Source organism: Globicephala melas, chromosome 13 (assembly GCF_963455315.2).
Source record: "Globicephala melas chromosome 13, mGloMel1.2, whole genome shotgun sequence".
NCBI lineage: Eukaryota > Metazoa > Chordata > Mammalia > Artiodactyla > Delphinidae > Globicephala > Globicephala melas.
In genome coordinates this window covers 17,777,635-17,800,833 of record NC_083326.1, presented here as the reverse complement: position 1 = coordinate 17,800,833, position 23,199 = coordinate 17,777,635, and the positions used below count along the sequence as shown (strand labels likewise).

General features: G+C 36.6%; 1 protein-coding gene across 1 annotated transcript in view; it reads left to right on the top strand.

Moving 5' to 3' along the window:
• Window positions 1-23,199, top strand: part of VPS4B (vacuolar protein sorting 4 homolog B) — a 31,572-nt gene that overhangs the window by 6,504 nt on the left and 1,869 nt on the right. The window contains exons 2-10 of the mRNA XM_030868124.2: window positions 4,924-5,035; window positions 6,351-6,507; window positions 9,629-9,696; window positions 13,557-13,676; window positions 16,133-16,289; window positions 16,680-16,828; window positions 17,327-17,408; window positions 18,695-18,914; window positions 21,837-21,977. Of these exons, the coding sequence (XP_030723984.1) occupies window positions 4,924-5,035; window positions 6,351-6,507; window positions 9,629-9,696; window positions 13,557-13,676; window positions 16,133-16,289; window positions 16,680-16,828; window positions 17,327-17,408; window positions 18,695-18,914; window positions 21,837-21,977 (1,206 nt within the window). The remainder of the gene's footprint in view (window positions 1-4,923; window positions 5,036-6,350; window positions 6,508-9,628; window positions 9,697-13,556; window positions 13,677-16,132; window positions 16,290-16,679; window positions 16,829-17,326; window positions 17,409-18,694; window positions 18,915-21,836; window positions 21,978-23,199) is intronic.

The window sequence follows — 23,199 nt, the reverse complement described above, 5'->3', positions numbered from 1 at the left end:
CCTTCACCCAGTTGTCCCCAACGGCAGCATCTTGTAAAACTATATAGTACAGTATCACAACCCGGATGTTGACATTGATATATTCTACTGTCTTACTCAGATTTCCCCAGTCTTAAGTGTGTGTGTGTGTGTGTGTCTGTGCACACAGAGTTCCGTCGAGTTAATTCCTGTATCCCCCCGCCGTAGTCATGATACAGAAGAGTTCTCTCCCAGAGGATCCCTCTCGTTGCCCTTTTATAGCCACAGTTACTTCCCTTTCTCTTCCCCCCGCATTCCTGTCTCCTGACAATGCTAAACAGCTCTTCACCTCTGGTTTTGTCATTTGAGGTTATGTGAATGGAATCATGCAGTATGTAACCTTTTGGGATTGGTTCTTTTCACCTAGCTTAATTCCCTCAAGATTCATCCAAGTTGCGTATATCAGTAGTTCATTCTTTTTTGTTACTGAGTAGTACTCCCTGGTCTGGGTGTACCACGGTTTAACCATGAAGGGCATCTGGAATGTTCAAGTACAAGTTTTTATGTGAACGTAGTCTTTATTTCTCTGAGATAAATGCCCAGGAGTGGAGTTGCTGATTCATGTGGTGGTTGCGTGTTTAGATTTGTAAGAAAAACAAACCTGTTTCCCAGAGTGACTGTACCTTTTTACATCTCAGCAATGTATAAGTGATCCAGTTCTCTGTATCCTCACCACTGTTTGGCATTGTCACTATTTTTTATTTTAGCCATTCTGATACATGTTTAGTGATATCTCACTGTGGTTTTAATTTGCATTTCCCTAACGGCTAGTGATGTTGAACATCTTTTCATGTGCTAATTTGCCATCTGTATATCCTTTTTGGTGAAATGTCTATTTATGTCTTTAGCTTATTTTCTACTTCAGTTGTTTTTAAACTTGATTTTTGAGAGTTCTTTCTGTATTCTAAGTACTAGTCCTTTCCCAAACATGTGGTTTGCAAACATTTCTCCCACTCTTTGGCTTGTCTTTTCATCCTTTTAACAGGCTGTTTTACAGACCCAAAATTTTTAAGTTTGATGAGGTCCAATTTATCATTTTTTTTTCCTTTGAGGTGTAATTGATATATAATGTTATATTAGTTTCAGGTGTGCAGCATGGTTCGATATTTGTTTATATTGTGAGGTGATCACCGCAGTACATCTGGTTAACATCTGTCACCATACATAGTTACAAAATATTTTTCTTGTGACAACTTTCAAAAATACGTAAGAGAGTATTATTAATTATAGTCACCATGCTACACATGACATCCCCATGACTGATTTACTTTATGCTGGAAGTTTGTACCTTTGGACCCCCTTCACCTGTTTCGCCCACCCCCCCACCTGTGGCAACCACCAGTCTGTTCTCTGTCTGTGAGCTCATTTTTTGTTTTTGGGGGTTTTTTTTTTAGATTCCCCATATAAGTAAGATCATATGATATTTGTCTTTCTTGGTCTGACTTATTTTACTTAGCATAATGCCCTCAGGTTCCATCCATGTTTTTGCAAATGGCAAGATTTCCTTTTTTATGGCTGAATAATATTTGATATATATATTTTTTCTTCATCCAGTCATCCTTTGGTGGACACTTAGGTGTTTCCATATCTTGCCTGTTGTAAATAATGCTGCAGTGAACATGGGGGTGCACATATCTTTTCAAGCTAATATTTTCATTTTCTTCAGATAAATACCTAGGAGTGGAATTGCTGGATCATATGATAGTTCTGTTTTTAATTTTTTGAGGAACCTCCATACTATTTTCCATAGTAACTGCACCAACTTATACTTCCATCAACAGTACACTAGAGTTCCCTGTTCTCTACATCCTCACCAACACCTTTTATTTCTTGTCTCTTTGATAATAGCCATTCTGATGGGTGTGAGGTGATAACGCATTGTTGTTTTGATCTGCATTTCCCTGATGATTAATGATGTTGAGGACCTTTTCACGTACCTGTTGGCCATCTGTGTGTCTTCTTTGGAAAAATGTTTATTCAGATCCACTGCCCATTTTTTGATCAAATTGTTTTGGTTTTTGCTCTTGATTTGTATGAGTATTTTATATTTTTTGATATTAACCCCTTATCAGATATATATGATTTGCAAGTATTTTCTCCCATTCAGTAGGTTACCTTTCATTCTGTTGATTATTTCCTTTGCTGTGCAGAAGCTTTTTTGTTTGATGTAGTCACACTTATTTTTGCTTTTGTTGCCTTTGTGGCATCAAATCCAAAAAAATATCACCAAGACCAACGTCAAGGAGCTTATCATCTGCGTTTTCTTCTAGGAGTTTTATGGTTTCAGGTCTTATGTTCAAATCTTTACTCCATTTTGAGTTATTTTTGTGTATTGTATAACATAGTATTCATTTTCATTCTTCTGCATTTGGCTGTCCAGTTTTCCCAGCATCATTTATTGAAGAGACTGTACTTTCCCCATCATACATTCTTTGCTCCTTTATGGTAAATTAATTGAGAACATATGTGTTGGTTTATTCCTGGGCTCTTTCTTCTGTTCCATTGATCTATGTGTCTTTTTTATGCCAATATACTGTTTTTATTTTTTCTTTTTATATATTGTGCTTTTGGTGTCAAGTCTAAGAACCCTTTGCCTAGCCCTAGATGGTGAAGATACTCTTTGTTTTTTCTAAGGATTTTATAGTTTTACTTTTGTGTGTGTGTGTGTGATACGCAGGCCTCTCACTGTTGTGGCCTCTCCCGTTGCGGAGCACAGGCTCCAGACGCACAGGCTCAGTGGCCATGGCTCATGGGCCTAGCCGCTCCGCCGCATGTGGGATCTTCCTGGACCGGGGCACGAACCCTCGTCCCCTGCATCGGCAGGTGGACTCTCAACCACTGCGCCACCAGGGAAGCCCTGCATTTTATATTTAAGTCTGTGATCCATTTCAAGTTAGTTTTTGTACAGAGTACAAGGTTTAGTTTGAGGCGTTCTTCCTCTTTTTTTTTTTTTTGGCTTATGGATGTTCATTTGCTCTGGAACCATTTCTTTAAAAGCCTATCTTGGGGCTTCCCTGGTGGCGCAGTGGTTGAGAGTCCGCCTGCTGATGCAGGGGATGCGGGTTCGTGCCCCGGTCTGGGAAGATCCCACATCGGAGCGGCTGGGCCCGTGAGCCATGGCCGCTGAGCCTGCGCATCTGGAGCCTGTGCTCCGCACGGGAGAGGCCACAGCAATGAGAGGCCGGTGTACCACAAAAAAAAAAAAAAAAAACCTATCTTTCTGCCGTTAACTTGCCTTTCTATATCTTTGTCAAAATTCAGTTGGACATAGCTGTATGGATCTATTTCTGGTAGTTGTGTGTGTGGGTTTTTTTTAAGTTATTTACAACTTTTGAACTTACAAAACAGAAACAGACTCACAGACTTAGAGAACAAACTTATGGTTGCAGGGGTGGGGGAGGGACAGTTAGGAAATTTGGGATGACATGTCCACACTGCTGTATTCAAAATGGATCTGGGTTCCCTGGTGGCGCAGTGCCTAAGAATCCACCTGCCAGTGCAGGGGACGTGGGTTCCAGCCCTGGTCCGGGAAGATCCCACATGCTGCGGAGCAACTAAGCCCCATGCGCCACAACTACTGAGCCTGCGCTCTAGAGCCCGCGAGCCACACCTACTGAGCCTGCATGCCACAACTACTGAAGCCCGCATGCCACAACTACTGAGCCTGCACGCACCACAACTACTGAAGCCCCCAAGCCTAGAGCCTGTGCTCCACAACAAGAGAAGACACCACAGTGAGAAGCCCACGTACCGCAACGCAGAGCAGGCCCCGCTCGCCACAACTAGAGAAAACCCACACGTGGCAACAAAGACCCAACACAGCCAAAATTAAAAAAATAAAATAAGTTTTAATAAAGTAAAATAAAATGGATAACCAACCAGGACCTACTGTATAGTACAGGGAACTCTGCTCAATATTATGTAACAACATAAATGGGAAAAGAACTTGAAAAAGAATAGATACGTGTATATGTACAACTGAATCACTTTGCTGCACACCTGAAACTAACATAGCATTGCTAATCAACTCTACTCCAATATAAAATAAAAAGTTTAAAAAGTACTACAAAAGTTGCCCATTTCATTATGGAATTTCTGAAAGATGTGAAGTAGGAAATGAAAAAAATTGAGTCTTATCAAAGATAAGCTCTGTGAAATTTCCTTCCCATCTTTCTTCTGTGCTTTTTAAAAGTTTATTTGTTTGTTTGCTGTTGTTTCAAATACTTGATCTCATGCTATATGTAAAAATTGTATAATGCTTTTTAAAAACTTCCATTATTCATTTTTCCATATTATTACAAATACTGCTTAATATTTAACAATTCTACTTTTTATATTGTGTGGCATCTTTTCACTATTTAAAATTTAAGTTTTCAAGTTTTGTTTTTGTTTTTTCAAAAGACCTCTCTGGTTTGTCTTTGCTCAGTGAACCTTTTAGTTAATTACTGAGTTAAAAGATTTGGGTATTTTTCAGACTCTTGGTATTTCATTGCCCTATTGCTTCTGAAGGGGTTTTACCCCGTTTAAATTTTACTGTTGTCATATGCTTTAGACATTTGATTTTTGAGAATTTCCATAAATGCTTTTAACTTGAATTTTCATGTTACTTGATTATTCCTTACTAGCCCTGAGCTTGACTTTTGTTGAGTGAAAAATTATGTGAGAATCTCAGTGATTGGTACTAGATAAAGAGGTGTTCAGATAGCATTTACTTATAGAAGAAATGTAATTTGCATTTTATAAATAATTATAATTTATAATACAATGCAGTTGTGATTTAGAAAAAAAGGTAGATTTGTTTTAAGGTTGCTTTCATTTTTAAAGAAAACATTCAACGTGATTATTTATTTCAGACTTATGCTATGCTTTGATTTTGATGGTATAGTTTTGCCTCCCTTCAAACAGAAAGCGATAGATCTTGCTAGCAAAGCAGCCCAGGAAGACAAAGCTGGGAACTACGAGGAAGCCCTTCAACTCTACCAACACGCTGTACAGTATTTTCTCCATGTAGTTAAATGTAAGGTCATCATTTGTTTTTTTATTTAAAAACACTAAAAAGATTATTCTCTTTCATTTATAAAAATTGAAGTACAATGCCAGAAAATTATAAACCATCAATTTGCAAAAGAGTCCCACTAGCTTCTTAGTAGTTTTTAAGTACTCAACCAACAAATGTGCACAGGTGTCATAGTTATTACTTTGTACACCTAAACATATTAAAATGCCATATAGTCAGTGGGAAAAAGTTTTCATTTTACTGGTTATGTACGCAGATTATGTAATCTGGACCTACTCATTTTCTAAACATCTCTTTGAAAATAGATGTTTTAAAAATAGGTTGGGGGACTTTCCTGGTGGTCCAGTGGTTAAGACTCCACGCTTCCACTGCAGGGGGTGCGGGTTCGATCCCTGGTGGGGAAACTAAGATCCCACATGCTGTGCTGCGCAGCCAAAACAGAAACAAACAAAAATAGGTTGGGAGACATTTTGTGTATTTCCAAATATGTATTCAGTGTTTACCACCTGCCAGCTACTGTTCTAGGCACTGAGATACAGCAGTGAGGAAGAAATGGATAACGACCCCTGCCTTCATGGATCTTAAACCTAATGCTGAACATATGTGAAATAAGACATTGAAAAAGTGTCTTTCTGGCAAACTTCGTTTTTTTTTAAAAAAAATTTTAGCAGTTGGATAATTTAGGATTTTCTTTTGAGCTTCCCTATTTAATTTTGAGGTTTTTCTGTCACATTAAAGTGAAACTAAGAATTAATCATAACGTATAAGATAGGTGGGGCTAATCCCACACACTGCGTATATTGCTGAAGTCTCCTTTTCAAACAGCTCTCACAGGGGCCTTTAGTAAAATTACTGTACTGGTGGTACTCATAATATATGGGATTTCTGTCACTTTTTATACTCTGAAATAAAGCTTATGTAGACGTTGATGGAAATGGTTAATATTGCTTTACTTCTATTTGTCTTATAATTGGTTTTGTATGAGATAAGCCGCTTTTAGCTGTCTGCACAGAATGTAAGGGAAGAGTATGAAGCCCACAGAATATTAAATAATTTCTTCTTATTATTTAACATTAACTTAAGATATCCTAGTGTCTTGCTCAGAACTCTCTCTGACTCACACTCACTGTTGGCCCCCAACCCTGCTGGAGGAAGGAATAGAAAGGATTGATAATCATGGATTATGATGAGCTACAGATGATCTTTTCTCTCTCCTCCAAAATCGATTTTCCTTTTTGGAAAAGTATGTCTAGGAGTTTTATACCTGTCTGTAAAGAATACTAAAGGAAAAATCTCTCTCGTTTCCCTTCAATAGATGAAGCACAGGGTGATAAAGCCAAGCAAAGTATCAGGGCCAAGTGTACAGAGTATCTTGATAGAGCAGAAAAACTGAAGGAGTACCTGAAGAAGAAGGAGAAAAAACCACAGAAGCCAGTGAAAGAGGGACAGCCAAGTCCAGCTGATGAGAAGGGGTATGTATTTTAGAGTGAGATTGTATTGTGTCGAATTACAGGATAAAATTGAATTTAATTTGTGAAGGAAATTTCCTTTGTTTAAACTAGGTGTTGGCAAACCGTGACTCATGGGCCAAATCTGACCTGCTGCCTGCTTTCGTAACTAAAGTTTTATTGGAACACAGCCTCATGCCTTCACTTACCTGTTGTCTGTGGCTGTTTTTGTGCTGTACCAGCAAAGCTGAGTAGTTGTGACAAGGAACCGTATGGCCTACAAAATCTAAAATATTTACTGTCTTGTGCTTTACAGAAAAAGTTTGTGGACCCCTAGTTTACCAAGCTTCGGGGGTGATATACCTCAAATTGCTCTCCTTGACTGCCTGGTAGTAGTAGAAAAAACATTTGGTAGGAATGCTACTCAATTCTTTACCCTCTGCCCATTATGTAATGAAGTTTAAAATTGTAGGAGTAATCTGTGAATTGAATCTTTGACTAGTAGTATTGACTTAGTACTAAGCACACGGACAAAATGAAAAACAACTCTGGTAATATAAAACAAATTTTGGATATGTAAGTTTTTTGATGTGGATTTGCATCAGATTTGCTTTACTTTATCATTGTAAAGAAAGCGACACAGCATAATTTATATAAACATCAAAACTCATTTTTGAATTGTCTTCCTAGATGGGCGATATATCACTTACAGATGCAGAATTTATGTATTCAGCACCTAATGTGTGCATGTCAGGCTCTGTGCTGAGCAGTGGGAACATATTCTACCCAGATCCTCTGATCATTCTATTAATTGGAGCCAGAAGTGGTTCCAAGTGACAACATACTTGGAGAAAACAAGACTCTGGGGTGGGGTCATCTGGCTTCGTTGGATATGAAGGCAGGAAATTCTGATTAGCATTATAGGATGTAATACTTACAGTTCATGGTAAGCAGTGGTACAAGCAACTTAGATAACCCCTGTGGTCACCAGGCATGGAGTGCCCTGGAGGCAGTGCTCTGGGGGCTTTGTGGCTACTACGAAAGGCCATTTTGAGAACTAGAGTTGACAGCCTGCCTCAAATTACATGGGAGAGTTTGAAAAAACTTATAAGCTCAAGGTTTTATATTCTCTGTTCAAGACATGGTCGGGGAACCGGAGAGTTCCTTTGATACCCTAAGAATATTTTATCTTATAGCTCTAGCATTGGCATGACAAAAATTAGACCCAGCTGATCTCATAGCTTATTGGATTTCAAGATCAGTTGAACCTCACTGGGTTTCTTGTGTGAAATTTGGGGCATGTATTGTAAGACTGGGACTCCAGATGAAAATGAAATGAAAGCTGTTGGGAAGGATCAGTTGACCTCAAGTACCTGGACCCCCAGATCTCGCTGAGACCCCCTGGCCCGCAGAAACGTCCTCTCCCCCGGGAGTTGAGCCTCACCTGGTCTTGCTTGGAGACCGTGTAGTGTCCCTCCTAAGATGTCTGCCTAGCAGGGGGATACCAGTTCTGTGTTGGATGGCGGGACCCACTTTAAGCTGAAATGGGGTAAAGCAAAGAAGCAATTACCTCTTGCTAATGGATGCACAAAAATAAATGGAGATAAAGCACAGATGCTCACAGACACAGTTCAAAGCTGACACAGTTCAGCTTGGTGATGAGATGGAGTGTGGTTTTCGGAAGGCTCTTGGCGGGGCCCCTCTCACTGCTCAGGGTGCGTGCTGCCTCATAAGAGCTCACTGTAAAACAAATGCTAAATGCTATTTTCGTTATTTGCCTTCATTAAAGTGATGATCGTTTTTGGATATCTTTCAGTTACTGAAAACAGTACTAATATAGGTCTTTTGTAAAAGCAAAGTGGCATAAAGCAAACTTTGGGAAAGCAGGGATCCCTGTAGTGCATTCCCTTACAGAATTCGAGGGCCGGGGAGTCAAGTTTGGATTCCGCATGGCTAGGAGAAATGCCCCCCTCCACCAGGGTAGTTCCAGCAGGGATCCCACTGCTGCCAGCTCCCTTGCCCAGCATTCCGGTGCCGGGGAGTGGGCAGTAGGCCCTGCCACAGCGCCCTCAGCAAAGCAGTGCTTTCACCTACAGGCGTCTCCTCGCATGCAGCCCCTACCTCAGTTGCTTGCTTCTGCCTTCCAGCAGGACTTTGGTCTCCTGTGGAGCCTCAGCTGCAGGCGAGCCTGGGAAGGGCAGTTTTATAACAAGTACAGTCTTTACTGTACAAGAAAACGCAGTAGAAGAAGGTTGGAGTGAATGTCAAGGTGAATCAGTTTGCAGTCTCCACCTTACCCATAAATAACCCCACCACCCTGTGATAACCAAGCAAGCCCATTCTGAGATAAAACCTGTCCATCTTTTTACTCCCCTTTATGTCTTATATGTGAAAAATAATGTAATGCCATATTTTTTGCTTTGAAGATTGCAGTGTATTCTGTCACATGCTAATCCTTATAATTGAATATACATTATTTCTAATTTTTTCCCTATTGCAAACAATATGGGCATGATTATCCTTGTAGTCAAATCCTTGAACTCATTTAAAATTGTTTCCTTAGAATAAATCCCTAGATATGAAATGTGTGCATTGATCTCCTTGTTCTTTGGGGTCAGTTCATTTTCATCAAAAGCTTCATCCATCCTTTGGAACCCCTAGGCTAAGGGTTATGCACCTTTGTACCTTAAATAGTTGATATTTTGGGGGGGGTTTTCCTCCTAGTTATGGCTTCTTGTTCTAATATATAGTTTGCCTGGTCCTGATTTTTTTTATTGTTAATTGTTTACAACACTCCTGTAATTCATCTTAAATCTTTTGTGGAATGAGGTGTGGGTCATGCATTTATGAATTAATATCAGTACATAAATAGGTATGTCGTGGGAATTTGGAGCTGGTTCCTGACTTCATTCTGGTCGTTTTGTCCATTTCCTGTTCATGATTCCATTTTGATGGGTAATATGCCTGTGCTTACTATTTTATTTAGTATATTCTGAAAAGTAATAAAATAAGCTTAACTTTTAATGTGAATGTCTAACTTTGCCACTTAAATTACGGATATTTCAGGTTAATCTTTTCCTTTATTTTTTGCCTTACTTTGATAGCAATGAGTGATCATTTGAATATATTAAATTCTTTTTATTAGGAATGACAGTGATGGGGAAGGAGAATCTGATGATCCTGAAAAAAAGAAACTACAGAGTCAACTTCAAGGTTGCTTTAGATTTCATTTTTAAATTTACTATTTTATTTTTAAAAAGCTCATAGTGAATTGTCTATTTGAATTGGGTTTTTTTTCCCACCTGTATTTAAATGAGGTTCAAGAACTGGCTTTGGTTCCCAGTGGTCACATGCTGGCTTTGTTGAGAACATGTTTATAAGATTTGCTCTATAGGGTCTCTAATGGGTTGGTTTTTTTTCCATGCAGTAAAAATATTGTTTCATTTTATATCTGCCTTAAAAGCTTACTGTCTTTCATTTTGTCTTATTTGTCCCCTTTTAGAGAGGGTAGCAGTTATACTATTAGCTTACTATAAAATCTGATGGTATTGAAATTTCCTGTCAGAGGAACAGAATGCATGAGGACTCACACTTGGCTTTTATTGCTGTTGCTGTAGCTTATTCATTGATGCTATTTTTTTCATGTTTCCTACCTGCTCTTCCTAATCTGCTTTTTTATCCCATTTCAGCATTCCCATTTACATTTCCCTCTTTCGGCTTTCAGTTTTTTACCTTCCACACCTATAAAAGCCCTTTCTCCCTACTGTAGTGAAGTGGCATGATCCAGAGGGCATAGATTGTAGCTGCGTTCACATCTGGATTCCACTCCGGGATCTGCTGCCTAAATCTGTCTAGTCTTGGGCAATTCCCTAACCTCTCAGAGTCTGAGACCCAGCTCTAAAGTGGAAGTTAAGAATACTTTCAGGGCAATTAAAAGGTTAATGACAATGTAAAAACTGCCTAATATTACATCTGACAGTACTAGGGACTCAGTAAATAGTAGCTCTGTGTATCTAAAAAGGCATCTATTTAATTGCTGGCTTCTTTAGCTACTGAGACTTGATTGTTCTTTGATATGTTATCTAATGATTTTTCAAGTTGAATTTTATGCTCAGTCATTGGTAACATGTATTTTATCTCATTTGAATCTTGCTGAATAGAACACATATCTGGGAAAGAGATCCATTAAGGCCAGACCTTTAATCTTGCTATTCTGATCTCCATTTTGGTAATATTTCTGTCTTACTGACCCCTCTGGGATGTATAGGGTAATACTATAAGGATAGTATTTTGAAAACACTACAGTTAACGAGGGTATTTTTACACGCCAGCGTCAATGGTGGGTGTAGTCCAAGGGCAGTAACTGAGTTTGCACTGCCTCGAGCAGTGTGGTCATACTTCATCCTCAGTAAGTATTTTTGGGCAACCCAGTGGTCCATGCCAAGTGGCTTTATTTTACTTGTAAGGCAAAAAGCTTTTTTCTATCTGTTCTTTTGGTTTTGTTCCTCCTCTCTCTGGCTCTGCCCCACGGAAGTAAAAATTGGATTGTATCTTTAATTTTGAAAAAGATACAATTTTTAATAAGGAATTTTTTTTTACATTTCCTATGAGTGATGATAAGGCCCAAGGATGTATAAAAATACAGATGCTTAAAACATTTAAATGAGGAAATTTATTTGGAATTTCAGGATGAAATAGAATATGAAGGAGTCCTAGCCTTTCGTATCTGAGAATCCTTTTTCTCCATCTTTTAGTTTCATGGTTTGCTGATGGATTTCATCGTATAATATCCTTTTTTGAATCTTTCCTCATTTTTCCTGAAACAATTTTCCAAATCTTTTTACTTCTGTTTTAGGTCATGACATTAAGTGTAATATTTTATTATTAAAATTAAAGTTCATGATTTGAATTTTCTGTTAATTTTGATATTCAGTGACTTTGAGGTTAAATAACATATTAGTATAATAAATAGTATAATCAAAAGAATGCATAAATTTGTACAATTGGGAATTATCAAATTATTTGGCTTTTATTTTCTAATAATCCCTCTCTTTTAATTTTAAAAATCATTAATCAGTATCTAATAATTGACACTACTTTTGTCTAAATAGTCTTTTATCACTGAACATTCCAAAGTCACCTAGCTTAAATTTTTAAAGAGAAAAGTATTAGTTAAATGTGGAGATAAATTATGACACATTTAGAAAATTCGTAACAAAAGATTTTAGTTGACCAGATAATGCTTATATATAAATTTACTTTTGTTTAACTGACACAAAATCCTATCAGATGATGTAATATTTTCCTCATGTAGGGTTACTAATCTGTATGGGACATAGAAAAGAAAAAGTGAATTGGCTATTTTTCTTAATTTATACTTAGTCTGAACTTTTAGAATGCTAAAAGTGTTTATGGTTTCATTTCTTTTTTATTTTTTTAATAAACTTATTTATTTTCGTCTGTGTTGGGTCTTTGTTGCTGTGCGCGGGCTTTCTCTAGTTGTGGCGAGCGGGGGCTACTTTTCCTTGCTGTGCGCGGGCTTCTCATTGCAGTGGCTTCTTTTGTTCCAGAGCACGGGCTCTAGGTGTGCGGGCTCAGTAGTTGTGGCTCGTGGGCTCAGTAGTTGTGGCTTGCAGGCTCTAGAGCGCAGGCTCAGTAGTTTGTGGCACATGGGCTTAGTTGCTCCGCGGCATGTGGGATCTTTCCGGACCAGGGCTTGAACCCATGTCCCCTGCATTGGCAGGTGGATTCTTAACCATTGTGCCACCAGGGAAGTCCCTCATTTCATTTTAATGTATAGCTAAAGATTTTCATAATTTAGGGAAGTAAGTTGCAGAGTATAGCATTCTTAGAATAATAGATGATCTTTCAAAACAAGAAAAAATACCCATAAAACTAATATCATAGGTAATCAGTAGATTGTGTGAGTGGTGATATTATACTTAAAACAATTACACATCACCTTTGAACAGGCTACTTTGTAGTTTGTAGTTGAGCAATTTCTATATACTGAAAATTGGGAAAGATTTTGATAAAAGATCTGGAAAGTTTTGCCAGCACGCTATAGTAAGAGAAATCTTTTGTGGACTCTTACTGATTTTTTTTTTTTTTTTCTTACTGATTTTTACTTCTCCTTACTGCAACAGTTTGCTATGGCTTTTGAATATATTGTGTCCAAAAACTAAATCATTTGAATGACTTTGTTAATGTACAAAAATTGTAAATAGGCCTATTTAGAAGCCAGATAGAAAATTTGGCAAACCTTGGGAAAGTATTGCATGTCTGTAAGAGCACACCTTCTCCTCTCCATCATCCCTGTTGCTTCCTCACCCCTCCCTTCCCCTCTCCCTCTATCTATCCATCCATCCACCTGCCTATCTTCAGTTAAAGTCGTTAAGTATATTTTCTTTCTGTAGTTAAGGAGAGCATTAGATCACCGTTTCTTTTGATTAAAAGGAGAAATAGGGCTTCCCTGGTGGCGCAGTGGTTGAGAGTCCGCCTGCCGCTGCAGGGGACACGGATTCATGCCCCGGTCCGTGGAGCGGCTGGGCGCGTGAGCTATGGCCGCTGAGCCTGCACGTCCGGAGCCTGTGCTCCGCAACCGGAGAAGCCACAGCGGTGAGAGGCCCACGTACCGCAAAAAAAAAAAAAAAAAAAAAAAGAGAGAGAAATAGGAGCTATTCCAGAATCAACGTACTCAAACATTACAACTACTTTTTGTAACGTTTGGTGCTCTTCCTAGCACTCTAACGTTCATTACGTTATTTGATCTTTCTACTAACCTGTCTAAGTAGTTTGGGCAGATGGTATTGTTTTTATTTCGCCGTGAGGAAGTGGAGGTAGAAACGTTAAGTGACTTTACCCCAGGTTATCTGGCTCCCCACCCCAGGTCCTGACTCCCCCTCACTACTCCCTAACAACTTCGTCCTCATCACACACTTTCAGAAATGTTTTTAATACATAGAACTTTTCCAGACAAAGTTATAATGCATTTCTGTATTTCATCATTATTTCTTGTTGTCTTCTAAATGTGATGGAATAGTGCTCTTTAAAGATGACCTAATTTTTTGTAGGCGCCATTGTTATAGAGCGACCAAATGTGAAATGGAGCGATGTTGCTGGTCTCGAAGGAGCCAAAGAAGCACTGAAAGAGGCTGTGATATTGCCTATTAAATTTCCTCATCTCTTTACGGGTGAGATGACCTTTAAATAATTATTTTTGATGGTTTTTTTTTTTTAAATGTGTTGATGACTGAAGTAAAGTATTGTGAATTCTTGTCATTATATCACGAGTTGTTACCTTAATTCTGTTGTAAGGCAGTGATATACCTTTACACAGATACTTATTTCATATGCATATACATATTTATAATATATTTATTGCAAAAAAACCTAAATGTCAAGCAGTAGGGCATAGGGTAAATCATGGACATACAGTAGAATACTGTGCACTCATTAGAGTATAGGATACCATCTACATTAAGAAATTTAGATCTACATTATAATTGACATAGAAGAATGTCCACCTATATTGTGAAGATCAAAAAGCAAGTTACATAGTATGTATAGTATGATTCCATGTTGTTAAATGTGTGTGCTGAGAAATAGGTGTAGAAAGATTGACATAAAAATGTTAATGTATGTCTAGGAGATGAGATTATGGGTGATTTTTACTTTCTCCTTTGACTTTGATCTGAATTTTTTTGCAGTGGACATGTACTAGTCTTATAAGAGTATTTCCATTTCTTAAACAGAGGAGTTAAAATTATTGAACAGTTTCATATGAAGCACGTATCCTCTAGTAGCTCTTTATCACTGCAAGGAGAATATTGCTAACCCACCATCTGGGTACAGTTGAAGTTACAGCTCCAGCAGTACGTGGTTTGTCTGTGCTGAACCGTTCCTTCACATTGTCCTTTTTTTGACTGATAGCCTGTGTTTGTGATATGGCTATACCCACAGTCTAACAGTGAAACAGAGGTTTTTCCTTTTAAAAGCAAGCTGGTTTATGTAGAGAGCAAATCTGTGATATTGGCCTCAAACTGAACAGGTCCAGACAGTGATGTCGTATAGAGCAGTGATGAAGAGCAAGGACCCGTGGGCCACCCGTTGTCCACCTAGCTTCGAGGTACGACTCACAACCTCACTTCAGGAATATGAAACTAACAGTGTAAAAGTTGACATCATAATCCTATAAAGGTACAAAAATACGGTTGAACTCATTTTATGTTGTGTTACTTACACCAGTGTTTCCCAAACATGAGTCCTATATGTGTCATCTTCATGAATTTTTCCATATACGTGTACCATTATTTTTTAAATATTTTTCTTTAAATCACTCACTTTTAGAGCAGACTTTTTATTAAACTGTAACATAATATACAAAGACATGCAGGAACCCATAAGTGTTCAGCTTCATTCAGAGTACACCTGTATAATCATCACCCAGATGATAAAGTACTGCTGGTAACCTAGAAATCCCTCTCTGCCTCTTTCCTCCCCAGAGGTAATCACGCTTTTGACTTCTAATACCATAGATTGTTTTGCTCACTTGTTTTTACTTAGTAACTTTATTTTAGAAGACTTCTTTGTATCTCTATAAATGGAAAAATTAGTGTTTTTATAGAATGCATTTTAAAAATTACTTAATTGAAAAGTATTTGTATACCACCTAAAAGCATCTCATTGCCACCAGTGGTATATGTACCGCACTTAAGGGAACACTGATTTATAATTGCAGACATTTAAAATAGGCAAATAGAATTCAAGTAAAGTTGAGGCTTTCATAACAATAAACATGATATTTAGTTTTGCCATCAGTCATCTGTATATCATTCTTTTACAGACACCGTGTGTCCACCCACAGTTTACACCTAGTAGGTTTTTTTAATATGTATTTGATATTTTATTGCCAGTTGTAACCCAGCCTGGTTTATTTAAGGCAGCATTATAATTTCTCATTAGCAGAACTGAGATACAAAGAATTTACTTGTTCACTTGCTATTATATTTTGGCAAAACTAGTATTTAAGGTAGAGTCCGCTTATCATTACCCAAGCACTGGAATGGGAATCTGCCACCTGAAATAACCTGTGCTTCCTTGTGGAATCAGGAATTGAGTAGAACTTCACCAGTCATCCAAACTGTGTTAGTTTCGCTCCTCCAAAGGTCATAAATATTTTTAAAAGAATATTTCCAGCTGCCCTTCTCCTGTGAGTATAGTTTCTCCTACAATATTCTGATGTTGAGCAGTGCACATAGTAGATGATCAGGAAGTACCTTTTAACTGAATTCTTTTCTGTTTAATAGACTGGAAGGCCTTGGAAGGCAGAGATCCTTGTATTCATAGTTCTCTGCCTACATGTCGTGGTTTCAATACGTAGTGGTTGAATGAGTGAGCAAGCAAATGAACTTTCTCTTAGAAGGATTATAGCTATATAAACACAGTTTTGACACAGTGGTCTCTAGAAAAAGCAAAGTACACTTAGGACATACTTACCTTAGATTGATTTATTTAAATGTTGTTTTATTCTACGGCTAGCTTTAGAGTGGAAACCTCTTCACGGTATTCTTCACTGTGGATGATGTCTCTGGTAACTGAAGTCAACAGTCTTGAAAGTCTCATGTTATTTTTCTAATGCAAATTTTAGGCAAGAGAACACCTTGGAGGGGAATCCTGTTATTTGGGCCACCTGGAACAGGAAAATCCTATTTGGCCAAAGCTGTAGCAACAGAAGCAAACAACTCAACATTTTTCTCAATATCTTCCTCTGACCTTGTTTCTAAGTGGCTAGGTGAAAGTGAAAAGTAAGTAGTAAATTGATTTTTTTTTTTAAGTTTTTCTTTGCCTGGTAGTCACTATTTCAGTCTATAAAGTAATAGGTTTCTTATATCATTAATAGACATTCAAAAAAAGTGCTATTATAAATACAGGTGGTATTCATTTCTGTTAGATTAGTCCCTAGTTTGGAATTTATTTCATAGGGAGAAGATAGCATATATGATATGTGTATGGTTTAGTAAATCATGAAATGAATTATCCAAATGTAGTAATCTTATTTTAGAGATCAAAACGTGATGAGACTTTTTAATCTGTAGAGTTCCTATACTATTGGTATATAGTTTTGTTTTAGGTTTTTCATTGTCATGTGTCATTTACTATTTTTTTTAGAAATTGAAACCTTTATTTATTTTTAGGCAAGTTAAGTACTTATTCCAACTTGCCAGAGAGAGTAAACCTTCCATTATCTTCATTGATGAAATTGATTCTCTGTGTGGTTCAAGAAGTGAAAATGAAAGTGAAGCTGCACGTAGAATTAAGACAGAGTTCCTAGTTCAAATGCAAGGTAGTGTTGCTGATTTTTTAAAATAGTTTCTCTTTATTGTATAATCATTATTATGACAGTAATGGAAAAACTTTCAAGCAGAATTTCTCCGTTCTTATAGTCCAAGTCTTATGCCATGTCTCGTTCTGATCCACATGCATACATAATTTTTACCCAGTTGTAATCATCGCGTTGGTATAAATAGTGAAGAGATTAATATATTCACTTATAACATGCCAGAAACAATATCAATAAAAATATATAAACTTCAAATTAAATCTTTCAAGAAATATTTTGAAAAGAATATTAATAGTATTTTCCCACAGTTTAGGAGGTTCTAGGGAATATTTGCATCATATTCTAGTAGTAAGAAATGTGGTTAAATACAGTTTTTTTCAGAGAGAAAGTCTCAAGATGAGGCATTTTAACATTAAAGTACCACGTTCATAAGAGAACACATGATGTTCAAAGAACACTTGAAATGGCAAATTATTTAAAACATTACCTATTTTGATGCAGGGGTTGGTGTGGACAATGATGGAATTTTGGTTCTGGGAGCTACAAATATACCCTGGGTTCTGGATTCTGCCATTAGGCGAAGGTATGACGATACAGTAAATACCTTATTTCTAATTACAATATAATAAGTGAATATTAATTCCCATTCTGTCTAGTTGAGGAGGCATTCTGATAACTTCAGAATGTTTTTTAATGTGCTCGAACCCTATTGGCCCCCGCCTTGGGGAAGAGAGGCAGGCACTTGTTTGTTTGCCTGCTGTGTTCAAGATCCAAGATTTACACCTACTGGAATCTTTCACGTCCGAAAGTATGTTACCTAATGCTTACTTTAGTTCTAATTAAGCTTAGTAGGTGCACTGATGCTTCAGAAATTTATATATACAGTTTGATATTTCAATGGAAAAACCTTCCATTGAAGGTTTTTCCATTTTGCTAAATATAAAATTTTAGCAAAATGACAATTCTACAAGTTAAAGTATGCTAAGAAAGATATAGTTTCAGTTTAAAAAATTCTGTCTATAATTTTTAACTGAATATGAAACTTGAGCTACAGGAAAGGTATACAGACTCCTTACTTTTCACTGCTTCACAGTTCCCTATCCCATTGATTTAATTGTGCATGGTAAAAATGAACACTTCAGTTTTTGCTGCTTTTACCCCATTCACTTGATGGTTTGCCAGAATGTTAGATTACCATCCAGTATCAAGAAAGGAAATGTGCTGGTTGTTTTTGAAAAATGGCCTAATTCTAAACCCATCTCTAGAGATAGTGGAAACTTTTAAAATTCCTCTTATTGCCAGAGAGACTAATTACCTGGAGAAGAAAATGTCTTCACAGACCCATTTAAATTGTCCCTCATTGCTTCCTCCTTATCTCCAAATGCTGAAATTCTAAGAAGGCAAGCAAAATTATAAGATTTTGAGTGATTTTACTCCTTAGAATTTAGGTAATTCTTTTGTCATCTCTTATTTCACACTTTTAATCATATTAATCCCTTGATCAGGAGTTCAGAGTGTCATTCTACAGGAAATTGTAATCCTGTAGGACATGTCGTGTCATGAATTCCAGACACGTGAACACTCTGGCCAAAATAATTCAAAAATCATGTGAGAAAAACTAAAGCACTCCAGACTGGTTCCCTGGCTATTTTGGTTTTATTAATGTGTTCTGGATATTTCCCCTTTATTAACCTAAATATGTATCTGTTTAACTCTGATGGATATGAGCCCATTTAATTGATTCAGCTTAACTTTGTATAAATGAGAATATCTAAATATCTTGTTTCTTCTTGAAAAACTAATTTTTAATAGAAATTAAATAGTATTATATAGTAATATTCTTGATGTAATTTTTTTTTTCATTTTAAGATTTGAGAAACGAATTTATATTCCTTTGCCTGAGGCCCATGCCCGAGCAGCAATGTTTAAACTGCACTTGGGGACCACTCAGAACAGTCTAACAGAAGCAGATGTCCGGGAACTTGGGAAGAAAACTGAAGGCTATTCAGGGGCAGACATAAGTGTCATTGTACGTGATGCACTTATGCAGCCAGTTAGGAAAGTACAGTCAGCTACTCATTTTAAAAAGGTAAGGAACTTTTATCCATCTTTTCATATATTTTTAAAATCAAGCTTTGAGACCATGATTGACTTGTCTTTGAAGAATTTTAGGAAGATTTCAGTTTTGTATAATAAATAAGTAGATTTACATAAAAGATTATGTTTCCATTTCATTGAAAATAAGTTCTCCCAAAGTGTTTTAAAACTTTGTGTGCAGTGATTTTTGAAGTATTTATTATTTTGATATAAATATAGAAACTTAAATCTGTGATTGTCTCTGATGTAATTAGAATATCCTCGAGCAGAATCTAGTATGTTTACACCTCATCAATAAAGTAAAAATAATAATAGCTAATATTGTTTAAATATTCACATGCCCAGCACTGTGTTTGCTCCATCATCTTCCTATTTCATTTGGTCCTCACAGAAGCTCTACAAAAGGTACATATAGCCACCTGTTGATGGTTAGTTCTAGACTAACATGATTAAACTGGGACTTGGATGTTTTTAACACAGTTTGCCAAGGTACAGCTAGAGAGGATTGGAGGTGTGGTTTTTCTCTAGGTAAGGTGTACTTCAGAAGCCTCAACCATTCTTCTCTCCTGCTTCTCCCATGCACTGTTTGGTCTGCATGAATGACTTGAGTGTATATGGTTTGAGAGAGAATTTTGTGAAAAGACTGTGGTCTTGGGATATTCAATTTAAGTAACAGTAGACTAGGTAATTTGGACCAGCTCTTTTGCTGAGGACAGCAGTCTCCAGTATGCTCATGAACGTAGATATGAAAATCCTGAAACACTGTTAGCAAACCTAATCCATCGGTATATGACAAACTAATATGTCATGACTCTGATACACATATGTGTCTGTTATATACCACAGTAAAATTTTTTTTTAAATGAGGAGCTTGAATTAAAACCTGAATTTGAAGCCTGACTCTACAATTTACTTGTTTTATCTCCTTGACCAAATTGCATTACCTTTTTAAGTCTCAGTTTTTATCATCTCTTAAGTAAGGATGATAATTACTACTTTGAAATGCTCTTATGAAAATGAAATGAAGGAATATTCATAAAACAGCTGTCATGGTACCTGAATAGCCCAGTAAATATTACTCATCTCTTCTTCAGCCATTTCATTACTGAGAGAAATATGGTTAGCTCAGAATCAAGTTTATGCCACAACCGTTGTGTTTTTTCTTAAATTCTCTTGGCCATTTAGAAGGAACTCAGTCCTTTCATACTCAGAACTTTCCGTTCAGTTCTCTGTATAACTACTAGGGATGGCTTGTATGACCCTAAAGCCAGGCCCTTGTTAGGAGGATAGAGTTGAAGCAGCCAAATTTCGTTTTTCTTTCTTTCTTTCTTTCTCTTTTTGTTTTTTGACCGTGCTGCACAGCTTGCAGGATCTTAGTTCCCGGACCAGGGATTGAACCCGGCAGTGAAAGCAGCGAGTCCTAACCACTGGACCGCTGGGGAATTCCCAGGCAAATCTCTTTTAACATCAGGCCGTTTGTATCACCAACTATAGTAGATCTTTCTGTGGCTCCATCTTCTCCATTTTTCAATTAGCAAGAACAAGTTTGCCTGTGTATTTTATTTATTAAATGTATAAGTACTAATCTGGGCCCAGAGGTAAGTCAGAGTACTTAAGTTAAACTTAAGTACTTAAGTTAAAAGTACTTAAAGTACTTAAGTTAAAAAACACAAAAATCCCTGCCACTGAAATTGTTGTGAGCAAAGACAGACAATAAAATACACATAGTAAAGTGAAAATATTTATTTCTCTACCCCTGCCCCAATCCTGAGACAGTATTTAAGATTGATCATTGTAAAACAAGTATTAAGTATGAAAGCAGTCCCTGGTTTGATACAAGTGTGTTGCCTTCTAAATACTATATGTGACTCTATGTCACAAAGTTTCTTTTTCTGGATGTTATTAAAACTTTTTCTTTTAAATCAGTTATGAATTGTAAGATAGCACTGAAATTACATTCAGCATTTAATTTTGTACTTATATTTGAAGAAGGAGTTTTTGTGGGGAAAGACAAAGATTCAGTAATTTCACAATAATAAACCTTCCAAAGATCACAGCAATTTCTTGGCTATGGAAAACAGAGTAGCTTAAAGGAGTTTTTAAGTAGGTCTTTTTTTTTTTTTTTTTTTTTTTGGGAGTATAGTTGATTAACATTGCTGTGGTAGTTTTGTACAGCAAAGTGATTGTTATACATGTATCTATTCTTTTTCGAATTCTTTTCCCATTTAGGTTATTACGGAGTATTGAGCGGAGTTCCCTGTGTTATACAGTAGGTCCTTGTTGGTTATCTATTTTAAATATAGCAGTGTGTTAAGTAAGTCTATTTTTGGTCTCTAGGATTATGACCACCTAATAATCATTAGGAAAAAAAAAAGAAAATTTTAGCTACAGGTAATTGTTTCTTTACTTTATTTTAACTTATTTTCTCCCTATGATCATCTAAGTAATTTTATTGTAGGAAATTTCAAATATAGAAAATCATCCAAGAAAAAGATTAAAATCAAGCAAAATCTATCCCATCACCCAGAGCTAATTGCACTTTTTGTTGTATACGCTTCTGTTTATTTTCAGAAGTAAGCATTTTAACAAAACATAAAATAATAGTACATTTTCAGATTTCCTGCTAATGGTCTAAATCTTTTTTTTTTTTTTTTTTTTTTTTTTTTGCGGTACGCGGGCCTCTCACTGCTGTGGCCTCTCCCATTGCGGAGCACAGGCTCCGGATGCGCAGGCTCAGCGGCCATGGCTCACAGGCCCAGCCGCTCCGCGGCATGCGGGATCTTTCCGGACCGGGGCACGAACCCGTGTCCCCTGCAACAGCAGGCAGACTCTCAACCACTGCACCACCAGGGAAGCCCTGGTCTAAATCTTAATGTTTATTTAATTTGTTCTGTTGTTGTACTGTTTATTCCAGGTTTGCGGACCTTCACAAGCTGATCCTAACAACATAGTAGATGATCTGCTAACGCCCTGTTCTCCAGGTGATCCTGGTGCCATTGAGATGACGTGGATGGATGTCCCTGGGGATAAACTTTTGGAGCCAGTTGTTTGCATGGTTTGACATTTTGTTTGCTTTTAAGAAAAATTTTAAAACCTTATATTTTATGGGGACTTCCCTGGCAGTCCAGTGGTTAAGACTCCATGCTTCCAGTGAAGGGGGCATGGGTTCGAGTCCTGGTTGGGGAACTAAACCTCTCACATGCTGCACCGTGCAGGCAGAAAAAAATTATATTTTATAATTTGTCAGATAAAATTTTCAGTTTTGTAAAATTAGTTCAAAAAGGTTAATACTAACTACTTAAAAAGTTTTAAAGATTAGTTGAATGTAAAATATAAAAAAATAATTATCTTTAAAATGTTTTCTTGGGCTTCGAGGAAATTTTAAGTGAATAAGCTATTTTTAAAAACATACAGGTTTCTGACATTATAGGTCTTATAGCTGGGATATTATCACCAAAATGGTGGGATTGGTTAAAATTTTTTCCCCTGAATCTCAGATTTTGTAAAATATCCAGAAACGCTAATGCGTGAATCATAGTATTCATAATAGTATTTTCCTGTTTTACTTCTCAGAGCTTCATAGAAAGTTTAAATAATGCACTACTCTTTTAAAAAGTTCTGAAAACAAAATTTTTATTATAAAAAATTACATTTCTGTTTATATTAGAGGAATTAGAATATTCATAAAAATGACATTGCTGTAGTTTCTATTGGAAGAAATAAAATAATTCGTAAGACTTTATTATTTTGTAAGCCATATTAATTTTAGTGAACTTACTGTGATTGAAAAGGTACATTTATTATGTTTATGTTTTCTTATTGATAAACAGTCATTTTTAAAAATCTTCTGCTTTAGTTATAGATTTTCAAATCTATATGTCAAAATTAACAGTAACTTTCAAAGGGGAAACTTTCACGTGATGTGTAGACCTAGATATATAGACAAATATGTACATATATGCATATAAGTTTGTATGCATATATAGAGAGAAATACATCTGTAAACATAGATATATTTATGTGTTAATCAACCACAATGCTTATCTGAGAAATTATTCAGAAATCCTTTTTTGTTGCAATCCTTGGTTTATTTTTTAAAGTTTTGGTTCTTTTGACTGTTTTCCATACTGTTTTACAGGAGACATGGCCTAGAAGTTAATTTCTTAATGAATCCTTGATATTTGTATATTTTCTTACCATTTTGATTGTAATTTTAACTAACAGTTAAAATTTTTGATTAGTTGATTTTGATTAAATGGTATTATTCTGTTTCACAT